This window comes from Tyto alba, unplaced genomic scaffold (genome assembly GCF_018691265.1).
Source record: "Tyto alba isolate M040663 unplaced genomic scaffold, T.alba_DEE_v4.0 Super-Scaffold_48, whole genome shotgun sequence".
Classification (NCBI taxonomy): Eukaryota; Metazoa; Chordata; class Aves; order Strigiformes; family Tytonidae; genus Tyto; species Tyto alba.
Genome location: NW_024881324.1, coordinates 12,307,109 through 12,325,529, shown reverse-complemented (window position 1 = coordinate 12,325,529; position 18,421 = coordinate 12,307,109). Strand labels below are relative to the sequence as shown.

General features: G+C 45.8%; 1 protein-coding gene across 2 annotated transcripts in view; it reads left to right on the top strand.

Moving 5' to 3' along the window:
• The window catches only part of RREB1 (ras responsive element binding protein 1), a 126,283-nt gene extending 108,905 nt beyond the window's left edge, over positions 1–17,378 (top strand). The window contains exons 10-11 of one of the 2 annotated variants that reach the window (XM_032991900.2): positions 10,139–10,885; positions 13,992–17,378. In XM_032991900.2, the coding sequence (XP_032847791.2) occupies positions 10,139–10,885; positions 13,992–14,512 (1,268 nt within the window). In that variant the 3' untranslated portion in view covers positions 14,513–17,378. The remainder of the gene's footprint in view (positions 1–10,138; positions 10,886–13,991) is intronic. The other variant, XM_032991901.2, reaches the window with a different exon arrangement.
• Positions 17,379–18,421: the final 1,043 nt, after the last annotated feature.

Genomic DNA, 18,421 nt, shown 5'->3' with positions numbered 1-18,421 from the left:
TGCAAGATGCAGGGAATCCCTTATATGGGTTGAGATGTTAATTGGAACAGAACCATCTTGTGGAAGATTAAAGTGAGAAACATACCCACAGTGTTGTATCAAAGAGGCTGCTGGCTGGGGGGGCAGGGGGCAAGGGGAGGTGTGACAAGAGCTGATCTCATTTTACTCCTGAAGCGTAAAAGGAGAGCTGATCTCCTTTCCCCCTAGAGGAACTGGTGTGTTACGGTCTAGACAACTGGTCCCTGAGGTGGGTGGGAACTGGCAGACAGGCAGCACCCAGAGGGTGGTGGGAAATAGCTCCTTTTCGAACTGGCAACCTGTCACAAGTGGGGTCCTCCAGGGATTGATATTGGGCCCAACACTGTTTAATATCTTCATAAGTGATCTGGATGATGGGCTCAGGTGTACCCTGATGAAATCTGCTGATGATACCAAACTGAGTAGGGAAGTGGACACTGTGGAAGGGAGAGCCACCGTGCAGGAAGACCTGGATAGGCTGGAAGAGTGGGCTCACAAGAACCTTACAAAGCTCAACAAGGACAAGTGTGAGGTCTTGCACCTGGGAGAACATAATCCAGGAGTGCAGCACAGGCTGAGATCTACTGGCTGGGGAGCAGCTCTGTGAAAAGGGACCTGGTGGGCCTGGTGAAGAAGCTCAATACCAGTGAACAGTGTGCTGCTGCAGCGAAGAAAGCCAAGAGGATGCTGGGTCGCATCAACAAGAGCATCACCAGCAGAGGCAAAGAACTCATTATCCCACTCTACTCAGCGCTTGTCAGGCCACACCTGGAATCCTGTGTTCAGTTTTGGTCCCCGCTGTGCAAAAAAACTGGACAGGCTGGAGAGGGTCCAGAGAAAGACCAGAAAGATGATCAAAGGACGGGGAAGCTGCCACGTGAGGAAAGGCTGAGAGAACTGGCTCTGTTCAGCCTTGAGAAGAGAAGGCTTAGGGGAGACTTTATCACCATGTTTCAGTATTTAAAGGGTGGGTACAAAGAAGATCAAGACTCCCTTTTTACAAGGAGTCACATGGAAAAGACAAGGGTAATGGGCACGAGTTACTCCTGGGGAGATTCTGATTGGATGCTAGAGGAAAATTTTTCACAATGAGAACAATCAGCCGTTGGTATAATCTCCCCAGGGAAACGGTGGATTCCTCGATATAGGACACTTCTCAGATTCAGCTGGGCAGCGTGCTGGATCATCTTGACTAGACCGTGCTTTTGCCAAGAAAGGTTGGACCTGGTATTCTGTGATTTACAAGTAACTCTCCTCACAGTCTCTTTCTTCATCACAAAGATGTCTTGCAGGACTGCTTTTTTTTTATTGCACTGCATGATCCTGGCTTTTCTTTCAACTCTTGCCGTGCTCAGTCCCTTCTCTTGTTCTAGTCATTTAAATGAATTACAGACATGAAAAACTTTCTCCTCTGGGGACATAATTGATTGCTTATTCAACATATGGTGCTTGATTCCACTGAAGCTTTGATGGAAGTTGTGTCAAACTCACATGGGTGATAGACATCTCAGGAGAGAGCCTGCTGTTGAGGAGCTTGCAGTCAGGTTATTGTAGTTGGTCACCAAGCAGTAAAGGGCAAAGAGGAAAAAAAACAAAGAAGTTTCTTACTCTACATTAGAATGACAGATAGTCATACTTTTTTCTTGTGTCAGGCCGAAGCCCTTCCCCTGTCAAAATGTGTCAATGCCTTTTCTACCAAATGTGACAGAATTTGCACAGACCTGAAGTTGCCAGCTGCTACCTGAGGAGAAATGTGCTTATCCCCCACCCTGGATCTCACGGTGGCACAGGCGGTTTTTCCTGGCTGCTCAGAATAGCAAGCCCAAGTTGTGTTTGTTGGGACTGAACGCTGCAGCCAAGCGCAGCGTACGGACGTGAGAAGCACCGTGCCGCGTTAGGGCCGTGGCACATGCAGCCAAGTACTCCCGTCTCCGATGGTAGCGGTAGGATGTGCTATTTAGGGTGAGCACGTGGGCCCGGCCACTTCCTGCGGTCTGTTCCTCTTAATGCTCTGTCAGCATCCACAACTGCTGCATTAGGGTTGTGTGTTAGAGGGCGCATCCCTGCCTGCTCCCTTTACTACCTGTTTATGGACCTGCTGTCTACAAGTCTCTCTTAACTGCTTTCTGAACCCACTGATGCTGTCTGCCTCATCTGGTGACAAGCTCCAGAAGTTCACTACCTGCTGCGTAAGGAACTACTTTTTAATCTGTTTTCAGCTGGTCCCCTACTAATTTCAGAGAGGCCCCCGTTAGTTCCAGTATTGAAGGATTTGAGGAATCGCAGCTCTGTGTGCACCCTCTCAGCTGCCTTCATGATTTGTAAACCTCAATCATAACACCCCCTTCTCTCCTTCAAAATGAGAAGCCTGAGCTTTTCTGGTGTTTCCTCGCAGGGCAGCTGCCCCATCACTTAGATCGGGCTTGCTGTGTGCCATCTGCAAAGTGACTGTTGCCTTCCCGTGGCGCGGAGACCAGAAGTGCACACACCACCCCAAACATGGGCACACCGGTCCTTCATGCAGCAGCGAAGCCTTGATCCTGCTCTCAATACCCTTGCTCGTGCTACCCAGTGTTCCTGGGCCTTAGTTTGGCTGCTGCTGCAGGCCAAGCCAGTGCTCCTGGGGAGCTGTCATCAACGGCTCCGAGACCTCCTGCCTGAATGTACCTGCCACAACCGCATTCGGCATCATACAGGCGTGTTCTGAATTTTTTTTTCCAGAGGTGTTTTACCTTACATTCATCTGCATTGAAGCTCACCTGCCATCGTATTGCCCCCTCTGTTTTGAGAGGTGAGCAGCAGAGGAGGTTGTCAGATCACACAAGGCTTTGTTGTAGGCAGGCGAGTGGCATTTGGTCAGAAAGGACAAGCTGCCGTGAGCGAGCGCAGTCACTCAGGGTTTTTCTCTGCTGACCAAAAGGGATGGGTGCGAGAAGGAAGCTCAGCAGAATGTGGTACGTGTCCCTTGCCTGAAAAGTGTTTGCAGCAGGGGAGCTGTTGCTGCGAGGTGTTCACATCTCCAGGAGAGACAGGGTCACTTTGTGTCACTTTGACTCGGTTTCACGGGAGAGTTGTTGAAGCAGCAAACCGAAAAGCAGCAAGAAGTTGGCTCCGTGCATCAGGGTAGTTAAAATTACAAAGGAGTTGTTACTCTCAACCTCAGAGTAGCTGCTGATCAGGTCTTGCACAAAAGGGTACACAGGATTTTCCTCTTATATTTCCAAGCTCTAGTTTGTTTGGGAAAGTCTGCTCTCTTCCCAGCCTCTCATCCATTCTTCTTCTTTTAATATGGCAGGTTTCCTTGCAGTGATTCAAATGTAGTAATACAGGTCTCAGTGCTAGTCTGGCATTAAAATCTGCCATGCTGGGGACATGTTACAACGTGATTTGATCTTGCCTATCATGAAGAGACTAAGTTGCCTTGTTACCATGTTAACAGGCTGTAACTTCACAGGGCTGTAGCACCGAATGTGGGGTGTCACGTGGGCTCGTCCTCCCTACGCAGACAACAGATGGCTGCAGCGTGAGAGAGGAAGACTCATGTTATAACACGATCCCTTCGCAGAACAAAAGTCTGCAGAAAGGGCTCTGAAAGTGCTCACTTCTGATGCTCTTCGGGGCAGAATGAAACTAAAACGTCCTGCTTGGGTCTGTTGAAAACTTTCTTCATAGTCAGAGGGATGCCAACACGGCTCAGCTGGTCGGTGGGGTGAGGAGGCAAGCGTTTCTGAAGTCGCTCGTAGGACTTGGGTGGAACATCAGTGTTCTTAGCAGCGGTGCTGGGCTGGTCAGAGTGGTTCGACCTGCCACTGCCAGACAGAGCCTTGGGCCACGGTTGGATAACACAAAGCACTTCTTGACCGTACTGGCTCGACCTGTTCCCAGCTGTTCTTCCCCACAGCTGTAGCTGACCCAGCTGCCCAAAAAAATGAAAAGGGCAAGGGGAGGGACCGGCAGTCGTGAGATCAGTTCCCGGATCTGGCTGGCGGTATGGCCCTAAAAGAGCACATTGATGCAGCTGAGGTGTGGAGTTGGCAGCATCTCCTGGGAGGCGCTGGGGATAGATGCTGTTGAAATTGGCTTTGCTGTCAGATGCTTTGTGTCTTCAAATAGCAGCTTTAGACAGCAAGGAAGGAGCCCGGATCCTATACTCTCATAGTTACCGCGTGCGCTTTATAGCAGAGCTCAGTGTTTATAACTGGCTTCGCCAAGCGGTGTTTAATCATGGTCCAAAATCATTCAACAGCTTTGGACTTGTGGTCTCCCTCCATTGTCCAAGAAAAACGGATTTCAAAATCAGTAGAAGTAAATTAACAATTTGAAACTGTGGCTTAGTTCAAAATGGGGTCATTTCGCTTTTCGTGCTGGTTTTAAAAGGTGGATGAGTAGCGTGCTTGGGGCTCACATGCAGAGCCCATGCGAGGGCTGTACTTGGAAGTGAGTAATCATCCAGATTTCACTGTATGCCAGAAGGAAAGGGAATGAAGGGAGACGCTTGGATGGTGTTTGGTCAGCCATAAACGAAGCAAAGCTTTAAATTGAGGTGTAAGGCAGGAAGTGCAATTCAATAGAGTGTCACTGGGAACAAGTTTATAGAGGGTTTCTTTTGGTCTTGTTTTAAACCAAAACAAAAACAGGATGGTGGTTTTGAATAGGATTCAGAGGCGAGGAGACTGTGTGAGTGATGGGGCTTGTGCATGTCCTTGCAGCAGGGAGAGGAAGGGAATGGTCGAATCTCTCCCGGCTCGCAGCAGTCAGACCGGGGCAGACCTGTACCAGCGGGGAGGCGTACAGTGCAATTGTGGAGCAACTTAATCAATCACCCACTTCCATCATGTCAAAGCAGCCCTGCCTATGTCTGCTTAGGGCTTTCTGAATGCTCCTTCCTTGCAACAAAATACAGTTGACGGAGGAGAGATGTGGGATGGGAATGGGGTAAGGGATTATCTCTTACGTAATACTGAAAGAGACTTTGCTAAGGAAAGATCCCTTTCTTCAAGGGGCTTGCTCCTAATGTGAGCAGGTCAAATACAACTGCTCTGTGCTAACTAGGCAAATATTGACAAAGTAAGTATACTCGACAGTGAATTTTCCAATTAGCATTTAGCAGAATTCATCTTTGCTCTAGATATCCGCCACTCTGTGATCCCTCCAGAAATCATGTGAGCCCTGGGTATAGTGGGGGACTTTTTGTTTTTCCAAACTGTTCTAGCTGCTTGTACCTCTGAACTACATTTGTGGGTATTTCCTAGAGGCCAGAGGGCTTGAAACTGCATTTTCAGTGTCAGGCAAAGTTTAACAGCTGCTCCAGAGCCACAGCTCAGGGTAAATTGAGTTGCTTGCTGCTGGGGGTTGGCCTCCGTGCTAAAGTTGTTGTTTGGAAGATACTGAGGAGGTGGTGTGTAACTTGCTGATTGTATTGCCAGCTCTACATCAAACTGCTTTTCTGCTAAACTGTGGAATTCACCATAAGCTGAAAGTCTGGGGTTTCCCACCCCTGACCCTTCAATTCAGATTTCCACTTGGTAGCTGCTGTCAGAGCTAGTCCTGCACATTTTTCTTTGTGTCAGTGGCTTCAGCTTCTCTCTTGAAAGTACTGGGGTATCATACCTTGTGTCAAAAGCAAAAAGTGGGTTTTTTCCTGAATTGGTTTTCTCCCCAGGTGTATTCAGTTCCATTTACTGTAAATAGCCCTTTCCTATCTCAAATATAATTTCAAAAGGCATGCAGTTATGACTGAAGCTCCCTCAGTGGGCTGATTAAACATTTAACTTGTATGTGTGCATGTGATGTAATGAAGGTGGCTAAATTGTAGTGTTTAGAGTATTTACAATAAAAATGGACGAAGATAACCCTGAAAATTTTGCAAGTTGGCTCTGCAGGTTGGAAGGATGTTCTCCAGTTGGTGGGTGGAAGTAGAAGCAGCATTGTGTGACGGGGTCCAAAAAGTTCCAAAGTTACTGGACTGCTACCACCTAGTGGTGGCTGCAGCTGTTGTAAAATATAAGACTAGCTGGGGTTATTTCAGTTAATGTAGGGAAAAGAGTAAATCATCGGCTCATCTGACTGATAATGCCAACTGCTTGTTCAACATCCATTTCCAGTGCTCGCTCTGCTCCAGTTTTGAACATTATTTACGTGATGGTTTTTCTAACACTCCTCTCAGGTTGTCAGGAATGTTTGGCAATAAACACTTGCTTTAGTCACAAAATAGTTTCCATTGCAACACCCTGTTTTATCTAATAACTCCTTGGCATTCAAGGCTTCAGTCTCTATTCCACCTTAGTTCCAGGAAAAAAGAAAGCCATGGGAAAACAGAACCCAACCAGAAACCTTCCCACCTTGATCTGTATCTGCTCTTTTATCTGAAGCTTTTTGGTGTCTCTCTTGGTAATTTGGCTTGTGTATGCAGGAAAGCAGTTTACTCCTCTTTCTCTTTCTTTCTTGCCACCTATAAAAGATTAAGTGGACTCTTCTGACTGGGCTGACTGAAAACTGCAACTTGAATTACAAACAGACTTCGGCAAAACAGTCTTTTCTTTCCACAGTTTGAAGGAAAAATGATTTTGGCTACAACTATATAGTGGTTTCTTTCATGCAAGCGGAAAAGTTTTTGGATTCTCAGATGGAGTCCTTGAGGTTTTGCTTATGAATATATCTCCTGAGAAGTTCATTTTTTCCCAGGAGCTGATGAGGCAGCAGCTGAGCTACCGGTGGTTGCTTCGTGTCGCCTTCCTCCATACGTCCTTACCTCCCTGCTCATCTCTTTCTCCTTTACCTTGCCCGTGTTCTTTGACGCTGGTGTCAGAATTGACATCATCAGATAGTGTCACCTTCTTATTTTCACTTTGGAGGAGTGACACAAACTCAGGTTGTCCATGACAAGGTATAATGTATTCTGCTCCCAGAGCTGCTGAAGAAGTGGCGGTGGGTGGGAGCCTTGGCAAGCAGACCCCTCCACTCTTGTCCTCTTGACTCCGCGAGTGTAAATATCTGTGGGATAACAAATGGACTGGAAGGCATTTTACAACCTTAAGAAGTGAAAGATGGGAAAGGGGTGAAAGAAATGGCAGGCTTTTCCCACGCATCCTGCTTTCCTCACCTCCTGGATGCAAGTGACTGCTCTGCACCGTACATCAGCAAAACTCTGGAAACGGGAATTACCCATCTGAGGAGCTTGGCCTCGTTAGAGGGATGTTTGCTCAGATCTGAAGGCTCAGTCAAAATCTTCCTCCTTGTATATGATACAAGCCTGCTGGAGTTGTATGGCCAGCAAGGTTTCTGTTGCTGCAGATAGGCATGTGAGTGGGGAAAAAACCAGTCGTGTAGGCCAAGCCTAACCTCTGCTGGAGTGGATGGAGCGGCTGCCGCTGTGAGGGTACCCTGGCAGCCGTCCCTTGCACCCTGGACCTGACACGGCTCTCTTCACGACCGTTGTCGTTTCCCACACACCTTCGCAGGTCTCCTGCTGCCGTTCCAGTTTGGCCGCAGCAGAGCAGGGCTGATTCCCACCCCCAAACAGCCGGGATTTGTGCAAAGCAGCTCGCTTTTTCACCAGCTGCGAAACCAACCACGCAGGTTGGGGGTAACCGCAGAGCGGTTCGACTAGTTGGGAGCTGCGGCTTTACGATATGCATGAAGTTTCATAAGGCAGCTGTGGAACTCCTTCTTGACAAGGAAAACAGCAGGTCTGGTTTGTGCAGGTAAGAAGGAAGAGCGCTCACCTGAGCACGTACTGTCAGCATGTTCCCGGCTGCGGCCCTGCCGGCGCTGTGAATGTGTTCATGCAGGGGTGGCAGGCCGGCTTCGGGAGAGAAAGCCCTGCTCCGTGTCCGTCCGTGCTCCCGGGGTCTGAAGCGGTCTTTGCCCTTCGTGAAGGCATGTTGTTTAAACTTCATGTTTGTTTTTCTTGATGCCGACCTCGTCTGTTTGCCTGTGCTAGTAAGGCAGCGTCACTTGCCTGCGGACCATCTATCCCTTGGAGTGTCTCTCTCGTGCACAGGGAAATGTAACTGTGGGCCAGCCACACGTGAAGAGAGTAACAACTGGGAGGGGAGCCTGGGCACAGAGGAGAGGAAGAAAGGAGGTAGAGTTCGGGTACGATTCGCTGAAGGATGAGTATACTGTAAGAAAAATCATATATTTTTGAATGTTCTGGAAGCAGAAGAAGAAAAAGTTAGGGAAAATTGGGGGAAAATTGGAAAAACATACATGATTTGAATAGGATTGAGAGATGAGGAGGCTGTGTAAGTGATCATCATATGTGCTTGGCTCCCTTTTCTCTGGGTTATGGAGCAGTGCTCCCTCAATTACTATGCATTGGCATTTCAGCTTGATTTGTAGAAGTGACCTCTTTTTGTTTATAGTAGCTTTTTTTTTTTTTTTTGCCTTAATATAGCCAAGAGATAATTAATGAGTCAAAAAACAGAATTCAAATGGAGATTCATAGGACACTTGTAGGTAACCTTTGTTTTCGGATGCCCACATCCTCAAATTCACTAACATTATACACAGATTATGGCTGGATTGCGTGTTTTAATGAGCAGATAATTAGATGATCAACGAACATTGTAGAAAGCTTTTGTGTAATCCACTGTATATGTAAAAGGATCTGTTTTGATTAAAAGGTGATATTATTTTTTTTGACAGGTCACTTCTCCCCCTTCCACCTCCCCCAAGAAAAAGCATATCGAGGATTATGCTCTATTAAGTGATTGTTCACAATTACTGTAAATGCTGCTAAGCTTTGACGTTTGTTTAATGGCTGTTTATTATCACTTGGGTGAGGAGATGGGGTCAGTACAAGTCATGTTGCAAGACTACGTTTGAACTACTGAGTGCCTGAGAACTGTCTTCTTATCTTCTGTCATTACTCCTTGCTTATGAAAAAAGCCTGTATTAAGAAATCTAGGCAATTTGGAGACAAGCACATGTTGTACTGTGTCAGGTGGAGAACATAAACTGCTCTACTAGAGTTTCTAAATCCCTGTAGTCACTCAGCATCTCTCGGGCTTGCAGATGAATGCTGAAACGCCTGGTAGGTTGTGTGCTCCCTTGGCTGCACGCTGTCAACAAGAAGGAGGTGGGGTGGAGGACTTAAAACAAGGAAAGTTTCGACTTTCTGAAAGCACAACGTGCAAAATTCACGTCCTGGGACAGTTGCTGGAAAGTGGCACTGGGGCTGCAGTTGCATGCTGTGCATCATCATCAGCTTTGGCCTCCACATCCAGTCTGGCTGATTTCCTATTTACACTTACACTGTTTGGATAGAACTTGGGAGGGGTACAGCTTTGTTCTGCTTAGGCACCTTATCTGTTTTAATTTTTTGGACACATGTTTCATCTTCAACAACATTAACGCTACAAACTGCTAAGGAAGCAGAGGAGGTCATTAAGGTGGACATATTAGGTGGTTCTTGCCTTCTTGTTGGAGTAATTGTTCAACCAGTGAAGGGTGCTGCCTGTTACTGCATCTCGGCTTTATGTTTTGGTTCCAGGTGGTGTGTCAAAGAGCCACATGTGGATGAACTTCTGCATCCTTTGCTTATATGATGCACACCCAGCTGTCTTAACCGACCTCTGCATTATTGTCTGCACTAACCTTTAATCGCATGAGTTGGTTGCATGAGGCCTTTACATTCCCTTTGAAAAGCATTTCCTGCTACTTACAAATCAGTTTGATTAATATATGGATGTATATTACTTCTATCTATGTCCACATTTTTCATACATGACTTTATAGAATAATACATCCACGTGTCTCTGGAACAATGTATTTGTAATAGTAGTGACCTCAACTCTTCTTCGGTGTCTCAACATTTTGTGTTGTCTGGTAAAACTGAACATATCTAAAATTACTTTAAGAAACTGCCAAGACTGTGAGTGTATTTTGGAAAAGAAAGCGTTTTGTTACAGATTTTTAATCATCGTGTTACTTGGGTCCAGGGGTGTTTTGATCTCTTTTCAGCTGTAAGTTACTGGCCTGGGTCACAGGTAAGAGAAACAGATGTTGAGACACTTGATCAAAAGCAATACTCGTGGGTCTGTGTGCAGCCTTGCCGCTGGTAGTTGTGCATTAGTAGCGAGCATCCCACTGGAAGTTTCTCTCTGTTCCCTTGCAGACAGCCAGTCTGATGCGGAGACTCTAGCTACAGGAAACGAAGTCTTGGACCTGACCTCCTGTGAGAAGGAACATCCAGAGGAAATAACAGAGCTACCAGAGAGTGAGTGTAGCCCCAAGGAGGAGCAAAAGGCTGACTCCCCTCCGGCAGAAGAGGATGCCGAAGAAAAAGAGGATGGATATGAAGAGGGCCCTGAGGAAGATTCTGTAAGTAACAAAAGTCTTGACCTCAATTTTGCCAGCAAATTAATGGACTTCAAGCTGGCAGAGAGTGACCAGAGTGCAGGCAGCAGTTCTCAGACTGAAAGGAAACATGCCTGTGACATTTGTGGCAAAACCTTCAAGTTTGCTGGCACTCTTAGCCGTCACAAAAAGGCCCACACTCGTGAGGACAGAAAGGATGAAAGGAGCAGTGAGGATGAAAGCAAAAGCATTCAGGATGATGCAGGAGCTCCCTCGATGCAGGACTCTGGTCTTGAGCAGGAAGAGTCTCCGATGGACTTGAAGGTAGTGGAGTCTCCTGTGGACTGTGAGGCAACAGGAAAGGAGAATGAAGAGAGCGAAAGCATCTCTGAGGGGGAAGGCACAGAGAGAAAGTCCACTGAGAAGAGCAGTGATGACAAAAAACCAAAGACTGATGGGGCTAATAGTACTGCAAAAGCAGACAAAAGAAAGAAAGTCTGTACTGTGTGCAACAAGCGTTTCTGGTCTCTGCAAGATCTGACGCGACATATGCGGTCTCATACAGGTAAGAGGAGGCTCGAGGGCAGAACAGATTACGAGCAGGTCTGCCACCAGACTGAGGCATCTGCTCTGTAGGTGCACGATTGCTGTTAGCACTTGAGGTTGGAGACGCTGCTTTTAGTCCTACAGGTATCTATCTGCAAGGTGTCTTCTCTGCCCCAATTCCCCATGCTGCATACGAAGCCTATCGAGGGAGTGGGAATCGTCACCACTTCAGTTCCCAAACTGTTTTTCCCCGGGGTTGCTTGCAGAGATTAGAGGTGAGGGTAAGTTGTTCTGCCCGCCTTCTGGCTCCCTCCTTGTCATGTGCACGTGGGCCAACCTCTTCCCAGCATTTTGACAAGCAGTAGAAAAACCTGGCAGTGTGCAATAAGACTTCATCTCTGAGTGAAAGTTGAGAGTCTGGTTTTGTCTGATTATCTATGCCTGGTATGGGTGACGTGCTGGTGATCTGCGTGACCTGCTGCTTGAGTGAAAGGCAAAGTTACAGTGAGCACCCTGCTCTTCATTCAGGCTTGGGCAGGGAAGGTGGAACACAAGTAGTAAAACGCCAGTCGGATGGCTTAACTCTGCAGTTAAAATATGTGGCATTGCTTTATGCGATACAGCGTTTGCAGCAGTGCCTTGCAAATGAGATGAAGCCATGAACCAGCTCAAAGGTGAATTAATCATTCATCCTTATTAATGCATCCTTATTAATGATGCATTTTATCTGTCAGCGAGCTGCTCTGAGGTGGGAAAACTGGTGCAGTTTGACATTTTGTTTCTTTTGAAGGTGCTCTCTGATGAAGACAAGATCTTTATGATTAACAAAATATTTGTGCTGTCACTGGCAGTGATGTTTAGTAAACTACACCGAAGACTAGTGCCTTGACCAGACTTTTTACCCTTCTAAATCTTAAATATTGACCTATCGAGTGCAAAATCAACCAGTTTTCTTTTGTCATTGAGCCACAAGTGAAACAGGGAACAGGTCCCATTCTTGTGCCTATTTTCATATTAATTCAGAAGCTTTGGGAAGGTGTAAATACCTAAAGTATTTATAGCTTTACCCCTAAATGATGTGTGCCCATGGAGATTCCCATACCCTACGTTTTAAATGTTTTCATAGCATGCTGAGCTATGTGGACCTTGTTGGTATTTTTTTTTTCCCATTTCTCTTTCTTATTTGACACTGAAGGATGTTTTAACATAGGATAGATGTTTGAATAGGAACCTGGGACAGTGCTTTCTTCAGATTTCATAAATGTAAACACCACATATCCCCACCACTAGATCAGTGCAATTTCGACTGAGGATTTTGCCTCGATACTGTGGGTTGACTTTCCTCCTCCTTCTCTCCTTCCCACTTGTTTAGCTATATTGACAAAATACCGTCAGGTTGTAACATTGCTTATACTGTGGTTTTAATGGGTGGGGGTTTTTAAAGATAAACTGTAAGGTTTTGGAGTTTCTTTACTCAGAAAAGGAACGTTTGGGACACACTGAAGTGTGCAAGAAACCTCTGCCTGCCTACTGAATGGCAGTGGGACTGGAAATGCTTCATTCTCCCAGTGCAGGCTGCTCCCAGCAAGTAGTTGTGGGGTGCTCTAGAGCTGCCTGCCCGAGCACAGGGTGAGCCGCAGCACCGCATCAGCCACAGCCAAGTGCCCGATGGGCACAGGCCGTTGGCCAAAAATGCTCCCAGAGAGCTGTGCCCACCCTTGGTAGCAGATGCCCAAGCAGGGTACCAGAGAGAAATGTTTTTAAGAAGCATCAGGCTTCCCAGGGACAGCAGGACCTACTTGCACATTTCAGCCAGTCACCTCAAGTTTGTAATTGGTTTTCTTTTCATGATCCCAAGCGTTACTGGAAGTGAGAAGTGAGCCCCAAGTGGCTTGTTCTGTATGCTCGCTGGCAGAAGATGGTGTCTTGCTGGAATTGCAGCACCGAAAAATCTTTCATAGGTGCAATAGGAAACAGAGAATGAAGCGCTCAGGGTGGGACTGTCAGTTCTTCAGGGCAGACAGCACCGTGGGGCACTGTGCCTGGTTGGGACTTGGGGGAATTTTGTCTGTGAAGCTGTGGTTGTTTTGTTTCCTGATGAGCTCATGCTCTAGGAAAGTATTCAGGCGGAAAAAGCAGCTGTGAGATCAGAGCAAACTACCTGTTGGTTACAGCAGAGGATGCCTGCAGCTGCTCTGCAGGTTAAGATTGCAAAATAAGAGGAAGAATTTTGTCCTCTGAGTAGCATTTCTGGAATGGGCGTGAAGAGGTTTATCAGGGGCTTTCACATGTCACTCCTGTCCTAAAGCACCAGTGGGCTGAGGAACGCCAGCAGCTCTGTAAATAACATCCCAAGGCGGGCATTTTTCACTTGGTCAGTAAATTTTGATCACCTCTAACAGGCACCTCCTGTGCCCCGCGAATGCCTGACGAGTCTAGGTCCTTTAGCTGCTCTGTGTCCGTTTTGAACCGTGGTGATACTGTCTTCTGCTTCGCAGAAAGAGGAGGTGCCGTTGTGGCCAGGGTAGTTCCTGACAGCTTCTCTTCGACTTTGGTGATTAACTTGCACATTTCATTCATCCTTGCCCATCTGTCAGCACCTGAGAGAGAGGGAGGTGTTTTCTTATGTGCTGTTTGGTTCAGATTTTAAGTGCTGTTGGCCACAGTTAGGTGGGCAGCATCCTCATCCTTCCATCTCATGTCCTGTCTCTCTGCATCTGTCAGGGGCTGACCTGCAGCAGGGAGCCCCCGTCATGGGCTGGTTTCACAAAGGCTTTTGAGCTCCAGAGGACGACTGCAAACTTCTTCCAGAGAGGTTGCTGGCTAAATTAGAAGGAATCTAATGGGCACCTAGGGCTTACGGTCTTCCCCCCTCGGTAGTGCAGGGCCATACCAAGCTTGCAGAAATCTCAAGGCACTTAGTTTTGGTTTTTCATTTGTGCCCCAAGGGATTTATCGGTAGTCCCGCTTTGATGCCATCAGCTAGTTTGCTTATTACAGAGGCAAAAAATGTGACATCTGTGCTTGCTAGAGGTACTGAATTTCCAGGGCGTAAAGCTGCTTGAAACAAGAGGGAGGCACGTTTGTGACCTTACGGCTGACTTCGTATTTTAATTCTCTTCTAGGTGAGAGACCGTACAAGTGTCAAACCTGTGAACGGACCTTCACTCTGAAACACAGCCTGGTTCGTCACCAGCGCATCCACCAGAAAGTCAAAAATGCCCGAAACCATGGGAAGGAGAGCGACAAGGAGGAGACCCACTCGAGGTGTGGAGAAGACAGCGAAAATGAGTCTAGCCACAGCGGCACCAACCCCATCTCAGAAAACGAGTGCGACTCCGCGGGGGGCGTCGGTAGCCATCCGGCCCCGGCGGGGAGCCGAAAAGAGTCCCCGGCCAGCACGGCCAAGGAGTCGCCCTGCAGAGAGGAGAGGCCGAGCGGGCGAGGGGCCGGCGCCTGCCTGGCGGAGCCCGCCAAGGGCGCGCAGAAACAGGCCGCGAGAGACCAGGAGCCTCGGGGTAGCTCCGAGCACGACAGGCCCTCAGGTTTCATTCAAGACTTGCTGGAGATGCACAGCAAAAAGTCTCCCATGAATCACATCCTCGCCTCCGCAGACAGCGCGCCTCAGCTCTTGGGGATCGAGTGACCTGCTGGGAGGTGGGACCCGTCCCAGCACGCGAACTGAAGCCAGCAGGGCAGGGTTGCTGGAGTCTTGTCTGGGAAGAGCGACCTACAGCTGCGGGGAGAGTATGGCAGACTGGACGCGGTGCCATATGCCTTTCAGTATAATAATGCAAGAGACTACAGTATATACTGATTTGAGTGCCTTACTACTTTATTAGATCTTTCGGTATTATAGATTTTTTTCAAAAATGATTTTTTTTTTTTTAATATTTTAATGAATTATTTGGAGAGGACCTTTTTCATTTAAGCATTAATGTTACCTTTTGTATTGGTGTGCGTGAGCTTGTTCTTGTATATCTGTGATAGTCGCTGTGTTTGTTCTCTGAGCTGGAAATGGGGGCAGTGGGGTGGGAGGCCCTTGGATACCACAGCCAATAACTGGAAGAAAATTTATGTGAATTTCATATCAGATAGTCAGAGGAAACGCAGACGAGACGTTGACTTATTGTTTTTTCTCAGTAGATGTTCTTGCATTTGCCACATGGTGGAGCATTAAGCCTGTTCCAGGCCTGAACAACGTGGCAGTTGAAGGTGTTCAAAGTGGTTCAAGCCAAAAGCAGGAATCACGTCGAATTTCAACCTCACACTTGCTTCCACTTTTCAGCATTAGAAATGGTCTCCTAAATCCTAGGGGGTTTGTCTGGCCGTTGTGGACTGAGCGTGTATACAGAGAAGAGTTACATAGCAACGTAACCTATGGAAATTATGCACCCGCTGTTATATATGTTTGATTTGCTTCAGTATATTATTATTATTATTATTTTATTATTATTTTATAAATCCATCAGTTCGCTTGTCTCTGCAGTCAGCAGAAACCAATGGGCAATATTTGCCCACGCAGATGTATACCGCAGCTTGGATCCCCTCTTGAAATGTGTTTGACTTAACGCTTTCACCAGCTCCTCTTCTTATGTTGCAGCTCTTCTACTGTACTTTAAATGAAACCCTTCCTCTGACCGGAGAGTCAAATGGAGGCCGGCGAGGTATCGTCACACCCGGACAGGGGAACATCTCACTCGTGGTGGGGTGCGTGCGTGTTGGGGGGAGAAGCGCGCAAGGACGAGGGGGCTGGGGAAACGCCCCTCAGGGTGCACCAGAAAGGCCCTGCGAGTCCTGGGTTAATCTTGTTGCAACAACATCGGTGACAGCGTGTGTTCCTTAAAGAGCAAAGTTACTCCGTCTTCCAGTTGAAAGCAAGCAAGAGAGAAATGCGAGCCTTACCGTCATCTTGCTACTGTCGTGTTCTAGAGCAAGAAAATACTACTGGTAATAAAACTACAGATATAAGACATGTTAAAAATAAATAAAATAAATTAAAAAAAAAAAAATTCTTCCTGAGATTTTGGGGTTGATGCTTGAAGACTTGAGGTGTGTGTCTAAATTTCATATCAATACTTTAACCCCTTTAATGCTGGCAGCCGGAATTCCTCCGTATGGCTCCTGTTGCCGGCAACAGGTGACACTCCAGCCACCAATATTGAAGGGGTTAACCGAAATGTATCCTACTGTAGCTGTGCATTTTGAGGAGTGCCCAGCGTTTTTTTGTTGTTCTTGTTGTTGTTGTCCTTATTGTTGTTTGTTAATTGTCCTTCAGTCATGACCTCTGGGACAGACAGAGCCATAATAGCATTGCCGGAGCCTCACTGTGCTATTCCACCACTGCAGCCCCCAGCCCAGCCCGCACTGTGACCCTCCCTCCCCCCTCCCTCCCCCTGCAGAATCGCTTTTCCTGCTCTCACCAGACATGGAGAAAGTGGGCCTCGGACCCAGTCTATATTATATAATATATATATATATATCTATATATATCTATATCTATATTAAAAATTCTCCGAAAATTTCTGGAGACTGAAATCTCACTGTCCAGAATTCAAAGGAAGAGAAACGTTCTCGAGTAATATTCTTGCGAATAGAATAAGAAAAAAATGGTTGAGGTATATGTGATTTCTATTTTTTTTGTGTTTGATTTTTTTTTTTGGCTTTGTTTTTTTTTTTTGTTGTTGTTGTTTTTGTTGAAAATAGGGATGTTTGAACCAGTTCAGAAACGAAGCTAACTCCAGAAACAGATAAATCAGTCGCAACCAGTGATTCATTTGAAACTCTACCCAGGTGCATTCTACTTAATTAAAACCAGTTCATGCATCCCTTAAATTGTTATTACTATTATAATTTTAATAATAATTATTATTATTATTTTGGGTATTTTTTGGTTTTTGTCATTTGTTTTTTTTTGTTTTTGTTTTGTTTTGATTTTTTTTTTTGCAACTCTCCACACTAAACTGCGCAATACTGTGGGGGAGAAGCCATTACTAAACTATATGCTGCAGAACAATGTAGCAAGTAATTAATTCCCAGCAGCCTGCCGGGACATCTGCTAGCAATAATCACTATTGATTTAAAGCTTTATTTAGCCTTTATCTATATCCTAGTAGAGTATAAGGTCTTGCCACATTTTATTGACATTTTTATTAGCTGAGTTTGACTGAGAACCGTTGCTGTTGTTGGGGTTTTTTTTTTTTGTTTCCCCTCCTCCCCCAATATTAAACTGTGAAATTTATAATGTGTTTAAACTATGGGTGAATCTTAGGCTTTAGTTTGCATGTTCAGCTAATTTGTCTCTATACGATTTTTTGTTTGAATCTTTTTATTTTTTTTTCCTCTCTCAGGGCTTTTACAAAAAACAAAAAACAAAAAAAAAGGATCTTCTGAAATTCTTTTGCCTGAGTTGCAATGGACTTAACATTGAGATAATTCAATCACTACATTAAGCACTTGACTGTGAAAGCGCAAAAAAAAAATAAACAAAGGAAAAAGAAAAAAAAAAAAAAGAGAACCTTGTTTGAGGCTGTTGTGAAATAACTTTTGGGGGCTATGTGACAGTCTGATTCCATTTTCAGAATGATTCATCATCTTCTCTCTCCTCTCTGTGTGTCTCCTTTCTCTCTTCTCTCTCTCCACGAAGGAAGTTTAATCCTAGTGATTTCATCCCATGCAGGAAACAGTAATAAATGTGTAGAATTCATATTTTTCTAAAGGGAACTTAAACTGCTGCTACGAATTGTGTACAAGACTGGTTTATGCCACATGAACAGAGAATCACACATTTGTTTTGGTACTTTTATTCCTCTTTTTATTCAGTTGTACAGTACTTCCAAATTCAAAATAAAAAGTAAAAGTTGTTCTGTATCAAACCATCTAAGCAATAAAATGTTATATTTAAAAATTATAGGTTACAAAATGGACGTGGCTCTTCTTGTGGGTTTATTGCAACTTGCTTTCAGACTTCTCTGCTAGAGGACGATGTACAGGCCAGAGCTTAGCTGTGCAAGTAGCATCGCTGCTTCTCTTCCTTCAGTTGAACTGAGTTTGAATTGGAGATGATTGCAGCACTTTGAAAATTCATGTTCCTTTTGACCACCATTTTCTGGTAGTCACACCCCTCTGAAATGGTGCTTTTCCCTCGGTGCAGTTCCTTCACGTAGCAACTGAAGACGGCAGCAAAGCGCTTTGCTGCTGATTTTCCTGCACAGGCGTTGGGCTGGGGTTCTCTTTCCTTTTTTTTTTTTTTTTTTTTTTTTAGCTAATTGTAGCCCTGTGATTATGTAAGTGAGCGTCCTTCCAGCACGTTGTGGTGATTAACGGTATATCAGTCATTTTCTGTATAAATTAAGCAGGTTCCTGCCAGCATAGTTTTCTTCTTGCGCAAGTGTGTATGGCTGTGAAATCTTCAGGATGTATTCAAAAGCCACGTGCATGTGTCAAAAAAAAAAAAGAGAAATCCTTTGTTTTAGCTTGTTGGAGCTGCCTTAAGCTTCATTTCATATGCTTTCCTATAAATAAAATGCATTTCACAGGACAGTGAGCCAAAGAA